The sequence below is a fragment of the Sceloporus occidentalis genome, unplaced genomic scaffold (genome assembly GCF_023333645.1).
Source record: "Sceloporus occidentalis isolate IW3139 unplaced genomic scaffold, rSceOcc1.0.p SCAF_62, whole genome shotgun sequence".
Classification (NCBI taxonomy): Eukaryota; Metazoa; Chordata; class Lepidosauria; order Squamata; family Phrynosomatidae; genus Sceloporus; species Sceloporus occidentalis.
Genome location: NW_028317042.1, coordinates 4,170,695 through 4,193,034, shown reverse-complemented (window position 1 = coordinate 4,193,034; position 22,340 = coordinate 4,170,695). Strand labels below are relative to the sequence as shown.

The 22,340-nt window shown below is 38.9% G+C and overlaps 1 protein-coding gene and 1 non-coding gene across 2 annotated transcripts in view; both read right to left on the bottom strand.

Moving 5' to 3' along the window:
- Window positions 1-1,845: 1,845 nt before the first annotated feature.
- LOC149287318 (glycine receptor subunit alpha-1-like) overlaps window positions 1,846-22,340 on the bottom strand; it is a 44,495-nt gene continuing 24,000 nt past the window's right edge. Inside the window, exons 4-9 of the mRNA XM_089492963.1 lie at window positions 13,130-13,353; window positions 12,728-12,810; window positions 11,876-12,013; window positions 9,055-9,269; window positions 8,472-8,618; window positions 1,846-2,160 (exon numbers count right to left, since the gene is read on the bottom strand). Coding sequence (XP_089349089.1) covers window positions 1,846-2,160; window positions 8,472-8,618; window positions 9,055-9,269; window positions 11,876-12,013; window positions 12,728-12,810; window positions 13,130-13,353 — 1,122 coding nt within the window. The remainder of the gene's footprint in view (window positions 2,161-8,471; window positions 8,619-9,054; window positions 9,270-11,875; window positions 12,014-12,727; window positions 12,811-13,129; window positions 13,354-22,340) is intronic.
- On the bottom strand, window positions 15,588-15,717 carry LOC149287319 (small nucleolar RNA SNORA35). Its single transcript, XR_016277505.1, has one exon. It is a non-coding gene; the product is annotated as a small nucleolar RNA SNORA35 (small nucleolar RNA).

The following is a 22,340-nucleotide window of genomic DNA, read 5'->3' as shown; positions in this document are numbered from 1 at the left end:
TTATATATACAGGTAGCCATTGAAAGCCTTAGTTCTATCAAACTCTTCAGTATCTTTATTCAGAGTTCTTAACATGGTCCAGCGACCCAGCAGTCACCACTGTCACTCCAGTCTACAGCCCCAAATCCTCAACTGTGACATAATGACAACATAAGACTAATTTAATTACTCTATATAGTCCACACTATTACTAATTCATATTGCCAGGTCACTGATATACCTGGGAACTTTCCAGGATCACTTACCATGAGCTGGCAAGTTAATTTATTACAAATGCATTAGGAAGTGGGTAGAGCTGAAACCCACCAGCTGGAGACCATGTGTTTAACTGGTATACCCAGAGCCTCTGGGGCAAACTCTGAATGTCCCTAGGTTTGGTCATTGATCTTATAGAAAGTGGGATGTATATCCCATAGTTATTGCCTTGGCTCATAAAACTAAGGTTGGGCCAATTAATCACAGTCCAACCAAGGCTAAGTACATCTGGTTGATTCCCTACATCTAATGGCCATGCAGAAGCCTGATATTTTATCTAATAAATATTTTATACTTTCAGTTCTGCAAATAAAATTATTAATATTTAGTATTAAAACATCTAGCAATGAAGAATGGAACTGAGCCACCCCTGGCCACACGTGTCCTATTGGATACCAATTCCCCACCGATCTGGTACTCAAGTGATCAAAGGGAAAGTTTGTTCCTTAAAGCTGGAAGACTGTATCACAAATCCTGGATGAAAAAGGGAAAATAAATAATTTACCGTATGATTAATGCATATTATCGCAAAATCTCTGTCTCTCTCGGGCACTGCACCTTACCTGATGCTGATGATGATGTTAGCTTGAGATCAAAATTCTAATATAAAGTACATTTATGCTGTTTCCATGATTATACAACTAAAATGGAAAAACATTTCCTGAAACAGAAAATACACATTTTTTTTTTTTTAGATTTCCTCCTATCTCCTCTACTCCTGCTGTTACTTTTACACTAGGAGCAAAGATGTGTCGATTTAATTGCCCCTGATCCAACACAGCATACGACTGCCTTTACTATCAAGGGCCAGTGTCTTTGTAGACTATGGCTACAGACAGCAAAGTTCAGCTTGTTGTAGAATTTGAAGCAAAAATGATATACCACAGGTCGATGCCCCGTACTCTGTGGCTCTCCATAAGGATGGAGCCCAAATGAAACATCTAAGCTAGCAGCAAAATAAAGTATTGGGATTATTTTGTGTGCCTTTTAGGGGTATAATTCGGCAAGGATACATATTGCATATTTTACATATAATAACCGGCACTTTTCATTTGTTCACCAATAGTTTGCCTGATACTTTGCTTTCACCAGCAAACTCAGTTCCAATACCTCCAATTCCAAATTCTCTTAAGGCCTGTATGCATTTCCCAATGTAAACCCCAGCATCATGGATTTAAAAGCCCCCAATCCTTGAAATTAGTTTAAATAGATATTGCCACATTCTTAAAATCATGCATTTCTGCATTGCTATTGCACAGACTTAATACAAAGTTTATAGAGAATGTCTTTGATTCCTCGTTTCTTAAATGACACCAATACACTTTTCTCACGTCCTCTTATCCAGCACATTTTCAACTTTTTAACCTAGCGTTTTCTATCCCTCCATCTTTCCAGGCATGCCACATCTTAATTCCATTTATTTATAGTCCCTAAATTAATATTCATCATTTTTCACCATATCATCTCCCCCCCCTCAATTTGCCTTCTTCCCCATTCCCCTTTAAAGATTTATTCCTCTCTTCCATCCAATCCTCAAAAAAGTTTTTAACTTCCTGTTACGCCCCATTCCCTCCCCATCCCTACTCCTCCTCACTGCTTGTGTACATCTTCACTGCGCACAATCTTGTATATGATCCAATAGAAGGTGTTGAATATAAGAAAAACCAAAGGGAAGCCAATCCTTGATATCTTGTCAATCTTCTTGGCCCTGCTGATGAAGAGCTTCCTCATCTCATCTGGTGATTTAGAGGCAGGAGGGGCTGAGCTTGTGGGGTTGTTGTTGTTGTTTCCTTTCATGGAGATTCCATCTTTGGCCTGGAGACACGCGGGTCCCATTCCATATGCAGCGAAGCTGAAGCGACCTTCTCCTGTGTCATCCTCCTGCAAGAGATTGAGCATAGGGCTCTACTCAAAATAAGACATGGACATTGCACCCTCTCCAACAGGCTCTCTGTTCTCCACTCCCCTGTTATCATCATCTTATGGACTGTGCAACCACATAATTGAGCTACAGTATTAATTATTCATTCCAGTTAAGCTTTAGATAAAATACAGGTTTCTTATTTATTAAGGATCATTGTAGAGCAACTATCAAGAGTTTTAGACAGTAAAGCTATGACCATACAGGACCACGTGCACTAACCGGTCCTGTACCTTCTGTACCTATGGTCTAGGGGTAAATAGAGGACCTTGTAAGGTTTAGAGTCTTTTCTTGTTCCAGGTACATAGGTAAATTAGAGTTAAATCACATGTATGGACCAGCAAGGTCTAAGGAGAAAAGAAATCCTTTGATGGTGGCAATATATTCTTCCTAACCACTAAGTACCAGACTTTAGGTGAATTGGGGAGAAAATAACTCTTCTCCATGTCTCCCTTCCATTTCTTTTGTCATAATTAAATATAGATATAAAGATGCTGGAATACTTATATTGCATGGAGAAATGCATTTATGTTGGACATTACTCTGGGCCAGCTGCCCCGAGAACCTATCTCTACAGCTGCTTTTCTCACTGCTGAAGATTGGGATATGATACGACACCCCAGAAGAAACTGCGGCACTTTCATTTTTGCGAGTTGCAGGTGAGGGCACTCGAGTTCAACAATGTATATACTTAAAAAAAAGTTAAATATAAATTTAAAAAAACAAAAACAAAATGGTGTGTCCCCATATTTCCTCACTCTATATGCCTAAGTGGTTAGAGGGCACATCACATACTACATTAACTTTTATTGTCCCTATTTATCTTAACGGATGAAATGCATTCACTATTCATTTGAAGCGACTGCTTTAGAGCTTGCTGCCATGGGGCAAATAATTCAACTTACATCACTTAATGTTGCATGTACTTACAAACAACTTGTACATTAGTGAAGTTTTAGCATGAGACCCTATAGTTATGCTACCACCTGTCTTCTTCATCTCTAATTTGCATAATTTAAATAAAGGCTTATTTCTGCATCATATGAAGCGGGAGACTTAAGATTTATAGTAAAGGGCATGGACAAGACTACTCCTTTTAAAAATATGTACTTTCACACAGCAGGATGACTTTCGGTTCACAATTCATGTGGTCGCACCTATGCAGATACCCTCACCTGCTTCCAGTTTGCTGACGCCGCTAGAAGAGCCTTGTTGTGGGGTGCCATGCAAGTCATATGTGCAGATGCAAAGCAGGGGATCCTTCAACACGTGTACACAATAGGTGACATGCAAATTGGAGAATGTGATCGCTAACAAACACCTACGGGGATAGCCTAGGATGTGCCATTTACATATTCAGAGGTAGGCATAGAAAAAAAATGGCACTTATCATTTTGTTAAAAAAATCACAAAAGTCATGAAATTACTTTGAAAGCTTCTGAAACTGACTTTGTGGTTTCTATAGTTTTTGTGATGATATAATATATGGGTTTTTGTATGTTTTGTGATCCAACAGCTCAGCACAAGTCTTGCTCGAAATAACAATCTACAAAAGGTTGGATTTATTATAAAACAGCCTTGTTGATAAAACTTTCAAAAAACTATAAAATGTTACTGTAGGAAAAGATGCCCTAATGCATAATGGTAATAGCGACAATTCATCCCCACTGGAGTGTCTTGATATTTAGCTGTTGGACTTGCAAGTAACAGAACGGTAACTACTACAGTTATTAACCCCTTAAGGACAATGGGCGGTCCCTAAACCCATTGAAAACAATGCATTGGGAGCCAGTACATGTACGGGCTTTGTCATTAAGGGGTTAAAAGTTCTGACTCTCTATATCCTCCAAATACAATTTTTGTTCCTAAATCCCCTGGTTTGCCTCTGCCCAACCCTCCAACCCATCTAATGGCCCGTCCAACCACCCTAACCCATGTCCATGTTTGGAGTCCATCAAAAAATGTCTTCTATGTCTTCTCACCTGGTCAGAAGATCAAAAAAAGAATACACGACATGTTAAAGGAAAGCATGTAAAGAGGCAAAGGTAGACCATAAGACGATTTTGACTTTAACATACCCAGATGTCACTTAGAACAGAGTTTCCAAAAACCTGTCCTCAAGTAGCACTAATAGTCCAGGTTTTAGTTATATCCTTGCTCGATCGTATTAGTTAATCAGTGCATCCATCATGCAGATCACTCACCTGTGCTAAAGCAGGGATGTCCTCAAAGTTTGAACTGTTAGTGACACTTAAAGACAGGCTTGGGATCCCCTGAATTTGAACACTTTCAACAACATGTTCCGAGTCTCTTTCCTTCAAGTAGAAGGAGAATATATGAAAATACTTTTAATTCTATCAAACGCTCAATAAAAGTAGGATTAGTGACGTATGAATTAGTAGTGTAATTTGTGGCCCACATCGGATTAGTTTTTAGCTGCATGCATTTAAATCTGTGCTGTACAATTTAGGCAACATTACCATCTGGGTTGTTCTTATAAGGGAATTCCTTATATATATATCAATGTTTAATGCTTTTTTGTGTGTATTGTGTTTCAAAGAGAGACAAAATAGCATCATTTAATAACAAAATGGTTTCATAATTTAACATTCAATGCACTGTAGTTTTGCATCCCAAGATTATTAGGTTAATTTACCAAACTTTTAGTGGTTAACTATTAACTGACATACTCAACTGAAATTGCATACTCATGCATACTAACACTTGCAAAACATCATGTATACTCACTAGTATATGCGTTATTTGTAAGTACTGCTTGTATATCTGCTGGGGTGGGGAGTAATAAAAGAGGATAGAGCCCACCTTTACCCCCTCTCACCCATCCTATTACCGGTGGGATTGGTTTAAATTGAATAAACCCTATGGGGAGCAAGGTTCCTTTTAGCATACTCAGTACCTTGGTCAGATGGAGCCCATCTTTTCTGGGGGGTGGATGGCCACTTCCAAAGGGTTAAAGATTAGGACTTCAGGGCATAATTTGGCAAATATTGATGATCTTGAAATGTACGTGTTGCATAATTTTTTATAGGCTGTATCCTTTGTATGCCAAAAGGGTGAACAGTGCTTTTCACTGTCTTCCCTCCTGGATCTCAAAGGCTACATTGGATGGACCTTGTCTTCCATGCCTCGGATCATTTATAGGTGGGGGTAGGTAAGGCACTTTTGTTAAATTTATTTTATTTTATTACTAATTTTATTTATTTGCTTACTTTTATAATATGTAACCCTCTCCATTCCACAGCATAATAGGCTCCATACATATTGAAAGGTGTAATTTCACTTTAACCTCCCTATCCTGATTCGTAGAGAGTGGAGGCAGGGGGCATAGGTGGGCTCTTATCTCCCTGATAGGGTCCAATTGTATACTATGTTGGGGGGGCACTTTTTTAATTAAATTCCCCCACCCTACTAGCATACCTGAGAACTCTTTGGCTCCGGCTACCTGGAACCCCCCCTTTCAGGTAGGAGGTCCCGCTGACGTTGGTGGGTTGTCCCGCTGACATCGGTGGACACACGCCATTTTTGGAGGGGAAGTAGCAATGTTTAGGGGGAGGCATAGCCATGTTGGGGTGGAAGGTACACTCTTCACAGCATTGGGGCAAGGTCAGTCCCCAATAAACACTACCCATTCACAGACTAAAGGTGGTCCTGGAGGTCTATTAATTAGCTCTAATACCTGGATATTCTGGGGAAACTTGAATGTTCCCAGACCCCAGTTAGTCAGTATAGGGACCTCTTATATTAGGAAGCATGCGAATGCAGGAAAGAGTAACATAGCTCAGCTATGGCACTAAGAAAACCTAGGACCACCCCTGTACAGCAGGTCCAAACTGCTCATCTGGCACATCAGGTCCAGACTGCTGATCTGGCACATCAGGCAAATCCTCTGAAAAATCCCTCGTCTTATATTTGAGGTCGTCTCAAATAGAGGTCTGACTATAAGACTTAGATCCAGATCCCCCGCAGCGCTGCAGGGGACACAGATCCGCCTCTCTGGCAGCCGGTGGAGGTCTGTGCGAGCTGGTGAACGTTTGCGGGATGTGCACAGACAACCTCTGCTGCTGCCGGCACTTCCGGCAAGGCTTCTATGGTGAAGCACTAGAAGGTCATGTGATGCCGGCGATCAGTCATAGAAGCCTCGGCGATCATATTAGCCAGCAGAAGTGGAGGTCTGCATCGCACAGCCCTCCTCCGGCTGCCCCACTAGACACCAGGGAGTCTAAAGCACGGGTCACAAGTGAAGGGATGCACTGGTAAGTCGGGGGGTTAAGAGTGACATGGGTAGGGTTAATAGTGGCATGGGGGGTTCAATTGTTTTCTGAGGGCAGAGTGGCAAATAGGGGGTTAAAATGCATGTCAGGGAGGCAGGGTGGCATATAGGGGGTAAAAGGCATTTCTGGGGGGCAGAGTGGCATGTAAGGCATATCTGGGGGCAGATGTGCATAACTGGGCTGAGTGGCAAACAAAAAAAACCCATTTTTTTCAACCATAGTTTTTATTAAATATGAAAAAATTGTTTACATGAGAATTAATATTTACTAGTAAAACTTTTTTCATATAGGGTAGTCTTATATTCAGACTTTTTCTTTTTTTCCTAAATTAATATTAAAATTTTGGGGGGTCATCTTATAATTGAGCAAATAAGGTATATTACATTGCTCCCTACTAAAGGTTCAATCGTTATGTACATTGTGCATGTAAAACCTACCCGCTTTCTTATTATAGGTATATATTGGTCTAAAAGTTAATTTTATAGTAGTGAAGTAGCAATGGGTGCCTTTTAGTGGCAGCTGAGCTTGCATGCCGAGATACAGTATTAAATCCTCTTAGTTATATAATGTAAATATTTTCAGGTTTGGACATTATATATATATATATATATATATATAGATCCAAATGAAAATAAATTCAATGGCAAACACTGCATAAAATAATGCCTTGAAAAAGTTATTATTTGCCAATCTATACTTTGTGGTCCCAGTGTGCTGTTGGAGAGATCTCATCAATTCACATCTTGTAGGTCTCGATAAAAGCTGACACCAGGGTTTGTAGAATCCGATACAAACAATATATCCGTGCCCCTTCCCAACACAGACGAGAACCTGGCAATGATAGCCAGATGGTAATGCTGCTTTAACCGTCAATTGGTTAAATAAATATGATTATCCACAAATTTGCAAAATTGCAAATTTGATATGCTGCGATATCCAGATATCCACACCTCGAATATATATTACAGCCGAAAATGTATAACTGAATGAATATCCGATTGGTATCTGCTGACCAAAATGCCATAAATGTGTTGACTCTAAAAAGAACATAGGAAAGCAAAAGCATTGTCCGTGTCCCTTCTGAGATGAGCTGCAGAAGCAAGCCAACTATTAGTAAATTATTAATACAAAATGAGGTGCGATGGGTTATTTTGACAATATACAAATCATTAGTTACAACACACATATGGAATATACTGTTCAGTTATCAGCACTTCTTTTTCTACACATTTATAAAAATACAAATATATCAATGAAAGGGGTAGATAACTAAACGCAGTTAAGATATTATCTTGTCACCATATAAAAATATATAGAAGATCTACGGTAAGGCCATCTAAGAGATATTCTTCATCTCACCGAGACAGCAGGTAAAAACAGACCACTTACTACTATTAGAAGAGCTGTGGTTCCAATGTAAACAGAGAAAGGTATTCTTTGCAGTGAGAGCTCTAAAGTTCTAGAATGCGCCATCTGTTCAACTGGTGCCCACAAACGTTATGGCTTTCTCTATGAGTGGATTCACATTTGATACATTTTTAATAAAGAAAAAGTTGGTGATCCAACGAATAATCCAACTACCCTCATAGTCATTGATGTTTACCCTATTTGAAGCACAGCTGTCATAAGGTTAATGGGTTTTGTTTGTCTTTATCTGGTTCAAACATATGTTTCTTGAAAGGTTTTAAGTTTTATCAAGACCCTTCTTTAGCGCTGAACTTCTCACCTAAGCAAGAACACCTTAGTGTAACTTTGCTTTGAATCATCGCTACCGTTAAACAGAATATTATCTCCAACCTTTGCTGCGGATGATTCAGTTCAGTATGATTTTATCCTTTCTTGTACAGTACATACAAGAAATAATTGATAAGCCATTTATTAAACAGCATGGTAGTCTGTTTATTGACTATGACATATTATTGCATACTCCTCTTTGCTTGCCTTTTTTGCAAGCACAGAGGAAAGTCTTCTGCTTGTACTCCGAGGATCACAAAAGAGGTTACCTTGTGATGCCGTCTCCTTCTCCTGAAGCGAAGAAGCTCCTTGTGCTGACGAGATACAAAGTTGACAGCTGCATATTCCAACAGAGCAGAGAAGACAAAGAGCAGACATACAGCCATCCAAATATCGATTGCTTTGACATAGGACACCTGGTGACAGAAACAGACAGCCTCAAGGAATGACTTATACAGAAAATACACGATATATCAAGATGTTCTAAAAGATCAAAGAAGAAGAAGGGATGAAATGCTTACAATAAGTTCTTGGTAGAAGATCAAAACCATCAATATCTCATTAGAAACCAAGGCTCAGAAGAAGGATAGGAGGGGAAATGCAATTTAAAAGTACAGTAAAGAATGCAATAAGATGATGGAAATTGAGAAGCATTGTTCAACCAACACAAGGATCATGAAAGAAAGCATGAAAATACTGTAAGAAATGGCAAGCATCAGGGGATAAATAAAAATGATGATGAAAGAACACAGAAATCCTTCAAGTGAATGTGTTGCAGCCATTCAATAAAACAATCACAATGGACATATAATCATGATGTGGCTTCTTTACATGTAGAAACACGGTTCTAACCTTTGGTAGAGAGGCTCTGGACCCAGAACTTTGAGTGGTCATAGTCAGGACAGTAGTGATGCCAAGTCCAACTCTAGCTGGAGCTGCATCCATATTGATCCAGAACGACACCCAGGAGAGGATGACAATCAGCAAACTTGGGATGTACATCTGAATCAGATAGTAACCCATTTGTCTCTCTAGGTGAAAACGTGCCTCAATGCAAGTGAATTTCCCTAAAGTGGACAAAATAAAACGTGGAAATCAGGTTAGGATTCAAACTACAACATGTCGAGAGACTAGTCCACCCACATTATAATTACTGTGGGGCCATTAAACGGCTGGGGTTTAATTATAACTTCTTACATTCACAAAGAACTCTTGCTGGCTATGAGTCTACTTCTGTGACACCAGGGTCATGATGTCTGTGTGCATGTAGGTTACCCACATGCCGCCTTTATTGAGAGTGCCTTCATGTATTTATCAATTGCAATAGAATCCTATACCCTTATACCACTGCCCCATACTACACCTATTTACTTAATCACATGGATAACTGACAAATGTTCCAAGCTATGCTTCTCAACCTGCTTTTATCTTTGACTACCAGAATTAGCAAAATTTATCCAGCAAGTTCTTCGATAAGTTGGAGATGCAATAAGACTGTGGGTTCATATTTACAAATATGGTGGAGTTGTGAAGACATTAGACCAGTATGACCTAGTGCCTTTAAGCTCATAGAGGATATAACCTATATAAAATTAAAGAAAACACATGAGGTTGCACTACTACATGTAAAAGTAGTGACTTAGATTTCATTCTCCACTGTCTAATGGCTGTCAAATTATCACTTGCTCGGATTTGGAAACAGGCCCATCAGCTATCTTGGTCTGCAGTTATATTACAATTAAGAGCTCAAGTTACCATGGAAAAGGCATTGAGCTCGCCATATTAAAACAATCCTAAAAATATGAAATTTGGAAATTTTGGCATGATAAAATCGATCAAAATATTAGGTCAGTGCATCGGCCTGAATTTTTCTATTAGCCATTTTTCTATTCTATGTAAAAATTGATATAAGATTGCCTTTTATGTGGCTTCCTCCGCACCACATATCTTAGTCTTGTTTTTGTCTGTCTACTTATCTATTTTATAGGTTTATGTCGAATTTACTCTTCCGATTTGTCCTTTACTATTAGGCTGTTATACACAATGATATCGGAAGCGTTATTGTTTTTTTGTATTTTTGTATCATGTTATTTTTGTAACCGTCATTCTAAACTTTCAAAGAAAGAAATGTGCCATGAAAGTAAAGCATGACATCTTCAGGGGTTATTAAAATTCAAGAGAATACACATCTCCCAGTCTTATGGTATTTCCCTGAGAAACATTCGGTAAAAGGCATACCTGTCAAAATATGCATTAGTACGCTAAGAAATCCGCAACGACCGCCACATACTAAAGAAATGTCATCTTGAAACATTGATGTATCTTATGAAAAAGTACCTGTCATCTCAGCACAAAAAAAGAACATGAATCCCCATATCTTACATTAAAAGGTGTCTGCTAGATTGAGTAGTTCACCTGAGAAGGGCCCTCCTCACCTTGTGTTTCTGTCCAAAATGTTATGTGATGCACTATTTTTGTGACATGTGTATCCATTGTACAACACTGCAGAATATGATGGTGCTATGTAACTCAATAAATAACAGTAAGCAGGAAGGACTGGTTCATGGGTGCAAAAGACCTGCTCTAGGAGTCAAATTCTCTATCCACTGGTGTAACAAGTTAGAAATCAACAAAAATTGGAAATTGAACTTTAGGCATCGTTTAGGCATCAAGCTTCTGGTTATAGTATCTGCAACCACAAAAACCCTAGAAAACTTCATACAATTTCATCAAAAAGCTACAAGTTCATACCTCCTACCTTTACTGTTTCATCTTCAAAGAGATCATGAGATAAATGGAGAGGGCAGTCAAAGGTCTAGTGGTCAAAAGGCACTTTGACCCAGAGTCTCGTGTTGAAGCCATGCTTCTCCAGGTCTCCAGATCAGTTTCTTCTTTCTCCAGACAGGGGAGTGGCATTTGGCCACACCCAGTCTCCGCCCATGTCCCACTTACCCCACACCCAGTTCTGGGCTAGCTCCTCTCCAAGTGTGACTAGCCCAACCCCATCACAAAGCCCAGAGAGTTCTGGGTAGGCTCCCTGGAAATGGCCTAGGTATGTTTATGACTACAGAAAAGGTTTCTTTACAATGCATGCAACAAATACCGTATTTGCTCAATTAGAAGACGATTATAAGAGGACCCCGCAAAATTTGAATATTAATTTAGGAAAAAAAGAAAAAGCCTGAATATAAGACTACCCTATAAGAAAAAAGTTTTACTAGTAAATATTAATTCACATGTAAACTATTTTTTCATATTTAATAAAAACTATGATTGAGAAAAATTCATTTTTTGTTTTTATTTCCTTTTACAGAAGCCCCGGCAAAAGTGCCAGAAGCAGTGGAGATTGTCTGCACGCATCGCACAGACCTCCACCAGCTGCCAGAGAGGAGAATCCAGGTCCCCTGCAGCGCTGCGGGGGATCTGGACCTTAGTCTTGTAGTCAGACCTCTATTTGAGGTCTGATTAGAAGATGACCTCAAATATAAGACGAGGGGTATTTTTCAGAGCATTTGCTCTGAAAAAAACCTTGTCTTATAATCGAGCAAATACGGTATAAAATATCCATGTGGGATATGTCCATATGGGGAGATATTTTCGCAGAATGTCGGATATCACTTCTCACTGGTGTAACTGATGGTCGATGACATTGCTCACTGCGTTTGTGACTAACCAGTGTTGTAATGCTTGGTGCAATATCGTAGGTCTTTCTCCTCCTTCAGGATAAACTGAGGCAGGGTAAGTCCATCTGCGACCTGCACAGCACCCACCTCTTCCCATTCAAATATGAGGTCATTCATTGTGTAGCCAACTGTTGAACAAATGGATAGATTTATAGTAGAAAAAAATACATACATGACCATTAGGTTGTGTTAACCACATTTTTGAGCATTCGTTATGACTTTGGTAACATAGGAGGCTATAAACAATGTGATCAATGAAAGATTAAATCTGTTAAACATACTAGTTTTAATGCTTATAGCATTTCTGGTTATCTCCATTATTCTACCAGCAAATTTAGTACGTCTGAAGAGCATTTACTTGTTCAAAAACACCCCATATGGTTAGTGTTTCATAAATCACATGATACATACCACTTGTACAGGATAACTTACTAATCGCTGTTTGCGCGTTTTATTTTACGTTACCTTGATTTATAAATAATGAACAAGTGGGTTTCAAGAGAAATGTGAAAAAAGAGTTCATGATATTTTATAATTTTCATTCAGGGTCCAGCCGCCATCTGCCTGGTTCCACATTTTAGTTCTATTAGGGAGAAAAGCTTTTGGAAGGCAGGAGGTTATTCTCAATATTTACTAGGAAATCAGCTGGCGCTCCATCAATAGCATATCATGTAATCACACCCTGTAAATTCCAAGGTATGATTATAAATCACCTCTAGGCTCTATATGATGTCTACGAAATCATGAGTGGTCATCCCTCCTATCACACCAGAATGATATACATATTAATAGTCCAATATCATATATGGTTTATATACAGTAGGATCTCCTTCCTGACTTACAGCTCTCCAGTTGCATGATACAAGTTTGAACATCCATTGGGAAATTTTTTAAGTCCATAGGACAGGCCAATGTCAGAGTCAACCTAGAGTGGAGAAAAAATGTTTTTCAGTAGTGTTGAAACTAGAAATACATAGGTGTTAAAGGGATGCTTAGCTCATGACAAGTAAGCTGCATGGGTAAAATTCCACATTCAGTTCATACCTAGACTCATGTCTGTGAGTTGGTCATACATTTGCATACAATATGTATATCTTGATGAGAATAGATCTGAATTCAAGTGCAGCTAGGCTCTAAATTGGCAGCCTCCTGTATCCATTAAAGAAAATATCCCATTTCTAGAAAATTGAGATCGTACATGTCATGAGTTTACCAAGTGGCTGTTGATGTCCTCCTAAACTCACCGTATACTATAAAGAACATTGCCATTTTTGAAGATTCTCAATAGCTTGTTGTCAGTTGTGATTTCATGGAAATTAGCTCCCTTCTCATTGGCAAAGAACAAATCTGGCTTCCAAATTGAGTCTAACATAGAAGGGTCCAAATCCAAAGAATCATCTGGGAATTCACTGAAAGCTAACCGAGGGTCATTCCACTGCTGGCGCAAGAAAATATTCAACCTGTAATCCTAAAAAGTAAAGACATGGAGAGTGAATTCCTGAATAGGTTGTGAATGTATAGAGCAATCATCCACAAAATAGCTAGAAACTACGTGTACATATGACAATGACTTAACTCTTTGGGTTATTCAAACTTCATTATTTTTCTCTCCATGTTAGAGAAAAAAACAGGCAACTGTCAGGTCCAAACATCTGGCAAAGATGTTTTTCAACCTATCATGGGCATGATTATCTAGATGAAACCAACTGTCCCATGGGGCAACCAACCCTTTGATGGAAAGATTCCAAATCCACATTGATACAAGATGGCTACCAGAGCACCTGTCATGTATTCATGGTCAAGCTTCTTTTTCTTTTAGCAGAGGCAAACATTCTAAAGCCCGACACAGCACAGTCATTTTTTGGCATTAACACATTTCCTACTCTACAAAAATGCTGACATCTTTGTCTGTCATTGACATTTTGGTGAGTTATGTTAATTTAATTATCAAGCATCTCTTTTCCCATTAGTAGCCTGTCCGGTATAGTGTAAATCAAGACATGAGCAAAATGCTGAGGGACAGACTTGCTTGCATCTTCATAGGCTCCAATAAATTACACAAGTTCACTGCATATGGGATGTATGCCTACGGCTGTTTATACATTTTGCTGTTCAAAGCCATTTAATGCAGACAGTGCCTAATTTAGAGTTCGGTTACAACAGAAAATACTTAAGGGTATTCTTCATCCCCGGTATATCTAATCCATATATTACACATAGAATCCTCTATTCTCCTGCGATTCCACCGTGCTAGATTATAAACCCACATGCAAGGCCTTCAGTCCTATTGGTGCTTCTTATATGCACCAAGGTGCCATTAGACAATTAATAGCAGAGATATTAACCGGGTTGTGTGGACTGTTCTGGATAATTCGAAAGCAGCTATGATATTTGATTGTATGTATAGTATATTTTTTTTACTGAACTAAATAAAACTGATGTATATGTAACCTGAATCCTTATGTGGCACTAACACCCATCGCATCAATTGTTACAATATCTACTCAGGGGCACCTGGGAACAGCCCCAAACTGGGGTTTTAGCAGCTTCCTTATCTCATTTTTCCCCTCTTTCCCCGTTCATTCACTCACTCACTCATTCATTCATTATTATTTACTCTGTCCCTATAATCCCGACACTTTACCAACACCACTTCTGGAGCTGATCTATACAGGTTATCTCAGCTATGATATCTAAAGAGGACATTGCTGTATTTCTCCCAGGAAAGTGTAAAGAAATGTGTGATATCACATTATCTCTCAAGAAGGGATCCTTATGTTCTTTTAAATGTTACACCTTACTCTTTGCACATTGATTAGCGAAAAGTGATAACAAATTTCTTTAAATTGTGTCTTTAACCCCTTCGTGACAAAGGCTGATTTTACTTTTTGTACCCTTCGTGACAATGGCTGTTTTATCGTTTCTGCGGTGTTTGTGTTTAGCTGTAATTTTCTCTTAACCCATTTACTAAACCCACACAAGTTATATATTGTTTTTTTCAGGACAAGAAGGGCTTTCTTCAGACACCAAAATTTTTTTCATATGATGTAATTTCCTATAATAAAAATAATAAAATATGACGAAAAATTGAAAAAAAAACAAATTTTCTCACTTTTATTTGAAAAATCTTTTATTCATCATAAAAAACTACTGAAAAAACCTGCTAAATAGATTCTACTATTTGTCCCGAGTTTAGAAATACCCAATGTTTTTATGTTTTTTTGCTTTCTTCTACACGTTATGGGGCAATAAGTACAAGTAGCGTTTTGCTAATTCAAAACCATTTTTCTCTGAATCTGGTAATTCTGTCTCTATGTGGTATTTGGGGCATCTTTGAAGCCAGCAAATTAAATTTACCCCACCAAACCATATATTTTTGAAAACTAGACACCCCAGGGTATTTTAGATGCTGATAGTTTAACCCTTTCCATGCACTAATCCTACCACCAACCCTTGTCAAAGTTTGGGATAGTAATTGTTTTTGGTGTTTTTTTCACATACTTTGTACTTCAGGTGTGAAATTACAGCTCCTGGTATATGTTGCTGTCACACAACACCCAGATATGTGTCCAGCAACATCTCCTGAGTACATTGATACCCCACATGCATGGGTTTGTCAGATTGTTTGGGGGCAAAAGGGCCACATTTGGAACATGAGCAATTCAAATTCAGTAGGAATTTTACATCTGGGTAAAGAAAAATGCTTGTACCCAACTATCAGTAGGGACAGGTTACAAGAAAGCCTGGCCTATCTCCAAGAAGGGATTTGATCTAGCACCTTAAGTGGTCCCTCATGCCACGGAATGGACACAGGGGTCACTTGACAGTGCAAATAAAAACGCTTAAAAATGGTGGAGCAAATAAAAGCTAAAAAACAGTAAATGTAACAAAAAATTAAAAAAAAATACAAAAATGGAGCAGGAACAAAAAAAAAATTAAAAATGGGAAACTGTGTGATACAGCTTGAAGAAGTCACCGACACAGAGTGCAGGTTTTCCAGGGCAATCTGGACAGTAAAATGTGGTGTCCTTTCTTTGCCCCCTGCTGTAGCATACCCTGCATCTCTTTTGGGGATTCTGCTTCTTTGCTGTAGGGGGGATTTTAAAAATAAAATGGGTAGCCCCAATTCTGTTGGTTCCCATCACTACTTTGGGACCAGGTGCATCACGGTACAAGATACCTGAAATTACTTTGAGCTGAAACTGCAAAAAAGACAGCTTCAGCCCAGTGTCTGCTTTTTTGTGCAGCAAAAAAGCGTTATAGGTTGCAATTTGCATTAGATAAATTGCAACCTTCTTGTACCAGGCCTTTGTCTTCCTCATAATGAGGTAGGGCTGTAGGAGTTGATCTGACAGATCAACTCCACCCATGTGCTTGTTATAGGCCCTGATGCACACTGGCTTTGTAGTGACCCCAGCTCTGCCACGGACAGAAACCTCCACGGTTCTCTCATCGTGGATGGTGCTCAGCATGCACACCTCTTTTCTGTCCTTGAACTTCAATGCCAAAAGCTCCTCTTGGCGTAGAGCTGAGGTCTCCCCCTTTCCTAGCCGGGTTCGTACCAGGCGTTGTGGGAAACCCAAGCGGTTCTTTTTTATAGAACCGCAAGCTACCGTATCGAAACAATACAGCAGCTTGAACAAAGGGACGCTTGTATAGAAGTTATCTACATACAAGTGGTAGCCTTTGTTCATAAGGGGGAATATTAGGTCCCAAACAATCTTGGCACTGGTGCCCAGATGATCTGGGCAACCTGGAGGGTCAAGGTAGCTATCCTTACCCTCGTATACCCGGAAGGCATGATTATATCCTGTCTCGCTCTCGCAGAGCTTATACACCTTCACTCCATACCTGGAGCGCTTGGAAGGAATATACTGCTTGAATCCCAACCTTCCTTTATATTTCATTAGGGATTCATCCACGCAGATATTTTTTCCAGGTGTATAAACCTCTGGAAACCTGGCAGCGAGATGGGTAATCAGGGGGCGGATTTTGTACAGCCTATCAAACTGGGGGTCCTCCTTAGGGGGGCACAGGCTGTTGTCGCTAAAATGCATGAAACGAAGAATCATTTCATACCTTTGCCTAGTTATAGTTTGGGCAAAAATGGGGGTACTAAAGATGGGGCTGGTGCTCCAGTAGGAGCGGATGGAGGGCTTTTTTATAATGCCCATTAACATTGTGAGTGCCCAGAATTTAAGAAATTCTGGCACGTCAATGGGAGTCCATGGCTGTTTTGCCCAAAAAGAATTAGGGCTAGCAGCACGGTGCTGCTGGGCATAAATGTTTGTTTGTGTGACAATGTCTCCCAAGACATCGTCTCCCAAAAAAACCTGCACAAATTGCAGTGGAGTGAATCCTGTAACATCAATATTGATGCCAGGAATTCCAGAAAAAGGAGGGATAGCTGGCTTGTACCTATTAGGCGCTACCCATGCCTCTGGTGCACTGCCACGACTACGTGTGGTAGGCGTCCTAACAGCCACAGATACATCACTAGATGTATCTGTGAACTGACCAACGTCAAAATCTGACGCTGTATCAGTGGCCTCAGAATCTGTGGCCAAAAAGGCATACGCCTCCTCAGCCGTATACCGCTGCATGGTAAGAATTGCAGCAAAAATAGTGGGGAAGGAAAGGGTTAATGGCTATAATAAAAAATAAAAAAAAAAACCTAAAAAAAGTAAAAAAAACTAAAAAAAGTAAAAAAACATGTAAAAAAAAAACAACCCAAAAACAATTGCCACTATGCAAGATCACTGTTTATGCAGTGATCAATGGCAATGAAGGGGTTAATATTATATGGGTGGCTCTTATAAGAGCCTTTGGATCAATATATATATATTTTTATTAGGGAATACCTGAAATACCAGAACACACCGATCTGTCTCTCTCCCTCACTAGAAGCAAGTGAAGGAGGGGGGCAGATCCAATACTGATCAAAGGCAATGTTTAGAAAACATTGCCTTTGATTTATCAAATCATGATCACTCTTATGAGTGATCTGACCACTAGGGGTGTTATTCACTGGATGTCCATGACATCCAGCAACACCCCCCCGATGATGTCAGCAGGCTCCGCCCCCCGGCTTGATGGGCGCCGCCATCTTGAAACACCGCGTGTGTTTCGAAGACACCGGCACCGGGAAGGTAAGTTGAGCATTTAGGAAGCGATCGCGAGTCGCTTCCTTTGCTAAACAGGTGTTGCAAAGATGCCTCGATACTGAGGCATCTTAGCAACACCAGCTAAGCAAAGGAAGCGACTCGCGATCGCTTCCTAAACCCGTTTTCCGGCGGCGGGCGCCGCCATGTTTGAAAGACGTGGAGTCTTTCAAACATGTTTTTTTTTTGCTCCTAGGAGCGATCGGGGGGGGGCGGGAATGTTTTTTTTGGTGTTGCTCAATGCCTCGATGTCGAGGCATTAGAGCAACACCGTTTGAGTGAAAAAATCGATCACGGATCGATTTTTTCACCCGTTTAAAGACGTGCCGGTCCTGGCACGTCAATTGTCATAATCGTCACGATTTTCAGTGACGTGCCCGGACCGGCAATTGTCACGAAGGGGTTAAATGCTTTTCCTGAATTTGTGCAGTGCTACAGAATATGTTGGCACATTAGTGATAATAACAATAATTGCTAGATAAAACTATATTTTGTATGATTATTAAATTGATGCAAATCAGTAAGGGGAAAATGCTGATGAGTTTTTCTTAAATAATATATATTTTTAAATAACTCTGGTTATATTATACCTGCCCTCATATTCTGACTCAGGATAATGTTTTATAAATCAAGTAACATTTTTCAGTGTGTCTACATTATATCTTGCTTTACCTAGTTTAATGGTGTAATATTTTAATCTATCCATAATCTAGTTAAATACATCTCTGGTAGAAATGGACACAGAGGTGAGAATCTAAGGATATAATCAGTCATGTTCACATTCTCCTTCAACACAGCATGATGTACAGAACTTTTGTAGATGTTAATATTTAAATGTCCTTTTTATAAAAATATATATATATATATATATATATTTTAATGTTCTTCACCAACACAAACACTGAAACTGACTGAAGTCATTTATCTGAGATGCTGTGATGTGGCCTAATAAGACGACGGAATGGTCTTGTTTGCCCGCAAGGTCTTCTTCGACGAAATGATGAAAGATGGACCAAATGAGAGAATGTATGTCATTACCCCATCTGCCATTCATAATTGTTTTAGAGGGATGTCATTTTTCATTGGACAAAGCCAGTATAAGTGTACTAAATTTGATATTTTAAGTGAAAACTCCTTACTTTTAGCCATTGTAATACATCCTATTCTGCAAAAAGTGTTGTTCTTTAACAAAAGGCAATCAAGTGAGCATAATTCTCTTTGCTAAGTCGATTTTTCTGGTTACTTCGCAAACCTGTTATTATACACTCTTATTCTTACCAATAATCCTAAAGAATTGTGAATCTTACTGAGTTTTTAATTATGGGGATACAAATTCTGAGTGTTGTAAAGGGACTGCGTCCGCGGTGAATCCATTGAGCTCATGTGTGTATAATTTTCAATAACCGCATTATTAAGGATGCTGTTAGCTTTAGTCTCGTGAACCTCTTTACCAAATGTATTGATTTGTATTAGTCCGTCAGTTCAAGTTTTGTTGAATATTTGTTTGAATATATATACTGTAAGAAGCGCTGAGTAAATTGTTGGAGCCATAATATAAATAAAAGAGAATTATAATAATATAAGTAATAACCGGAATCTCATTTTCTAACTCCAGTATCTAAAGATCTCCTGCACTGATTCATATGCATTAAAACGCATCGGAGCCCTTACAAAATGAACTGTATTTAACATGAACTGTACTTAAATATACAAATATAATTTTTATTAAATACTTTTGGTCATATATTGTAACCTGAGGAGTTTTAAATTGTGTTGCTTTATTTTAAAATGTTCTTTTCCTGGCTCATGGCCCAAGCAAGACATAGCCAGTGGTACACCAAACATCACATTGAAAAATGTGTTGGGTATTCTGTCCTTTTGTCTTCATGTATACTGCCAACATTGTTCAATAAAGTTTTTTCATACAAAAATATGGACGGGGATGGATCTTTCTCAGGCTGAGCAAGTACCCATATGTTGCACGAACATCAAAGCAGAAGAGTTAAATTGTTACACCCACCAACACCGACATACTTTCAAATATTTAGTAGTCCTTTAGCTCAAGTCCTGCTGATTTTTTGCATATGTTTTATTTTTTAGTTAATTGGGGACGGAGGGGGTTTCACATATTATTATTCGCATATTATTTTCACGTGAGACTCAACGAACCACTCTACTTTGCCCAAGTAATTTTAACAAAACAAGTTATTTAGCACAAAGCTAAGAAAAAATTCGAAGAGCTGATTGATTTTGTCCCGTGTTCATAAAAATACAGTTTTTAATAATTCCCGTCCTAGGGTGCCGGAACTAGAACAGAAATTTAATTTTGTTTCAGTTTCAGAATATCAATAACACTATGATTTCATCCATATGGATATATGGCTTTCTTCCCACACACACAGAGGAGGCTGCAGCACGTTCCTAAATAGACAAAGAACTTCAATCTAATTCTGGGGTCTATTACATTTTTGTAGTAGCTCATTTTAGACAAAAAGGATTTGTGTTGTAAAAATTGGGAGCATCCTCAACGTTAGTACATTTGTGTTATCTCCCCGTTACAAAGCCTAAGGGATTTGTGAGGGCACCACGCAGCCATCATTTGTAGTTATAGTATCTCTGACTACACACACAGGGTTGGTTCATTGAACCATCAGTTCTTGGGCTAGATGTACTTAGTTAAGAAAAAAAACTATACACTAGACTTGTGCAAGTGGACCACGTTTGGACCAAATTTTGTTTCCTGCCCTTTCAGGTTGGAGGAGGGCGTTTTCCATTTGGAAACTAAATATATTATATCATTCACACTCACTCGCACTTTCACTCGACCACTCATGCTCTCTCACACTCTCTCATGTTCCCTCACACTCTCATTCACTTTCATGCTCTTTCTCAACATCTCTCTACCTTCTACAGACTTCATTATTATTTATGCAGCTCAGTTCTTCGGGTAGGAGAAACTCAACTGAGATGACCCTTGGAAACTGGAACTCACCACAACTCACCTACAAACCATCGTGAATAAACCCTGTAAGAAATCCATATTTTACTTATTCCGTGTTCATATAGGTATGGAAAAAACATAAGATCCAGGAACATGTTTTATTCATGTGATAGAACTCTGTTGGTTTTTCTGGATTGCTAATGTGGTTAAAGAATGCTCCTATAGGAATAGGACAGTCCATATATTGCCCATATAAGGTAATCATTTCATCCTAACTAATACTGTAAGGAGTAAAAAGTTTATATGTAGTAAGACTAGGTCTCTCTCCCATCATTTCAATCTCTTCCATCCGAGAAACCTAACCTACAACAAGCAAGGTTTAATCATCCTGTTAATACAATTTTTTATCAGTATGCTTTATCTCTACAAGAAATAGATCTACATCTTAAAGAAATAAAAGCTGTGATTTTGTGTTATATTTGGTTCAATAGACATATAGATATTCCTAAAAACCCCATGAGTATCTACGATTTCCCATGGAGGGGTGAAGAACAGATGGACGCTAAGCAGGACTTGAGATGAGTTGCTGTCTAATGCTTACTGAACATGTTTATGATCATGTTTGTTAAAAATGGATAGAAACAGGTTTTAGATATTTTTTGACCTTGTTAATAACTTTTTGCTTCCATAAGTCATAATTCTCTACTATTTGTAATGTCTTGTTTGTCTATTGTACAGCACTATAGAAAATGATGGTGTTATATAAATCGATTAATAGGAATTATGTCAGGTATGTATATTTCATTTTCTCTCTACGGAAATTGAACAGATTCAACCAAATCCAAGCCCTCTGGAATAGCTCTGAAATACTACACATGCACTGCTGTTTGACTTTTTATCCCGATAGATCTTCCCATGTTTATTGATCTAAACTCAATCTAGTTTAGTCTTGTGAGATGAAAGTGGGCTCAACTAGCTTTTTGTCTAAAGCATGGGTGGTAAATGGTATATTTTACAGCACTTTATTTTCCTGATACTGTAAAACATGGTAAGCCTTTCTGTAGCTGTGATTACACATTGATGTTAAGTTGTCTCCAAGTTTAGTTAGACTTAGAGCAGGGGTGTCCAACCTGCGGCTCTCCAGCTGCTGCAGGACTACATCTCCCATAATGCTCTTTCAGCTAAGGGGCTGGCTGAGGAGTATGGGAGATGTAGTCCTGCAGCAGGTTGGACACCCCTGACTTAGAGTTTAGTCTTAGTGTAGAGTTTAGTCAATAATCTGCGAGTTGTAGGGAAATCTCACCAATTTAACTATTTAATTATATTTTATTTATAGAGCACCAGCAGTTGGTT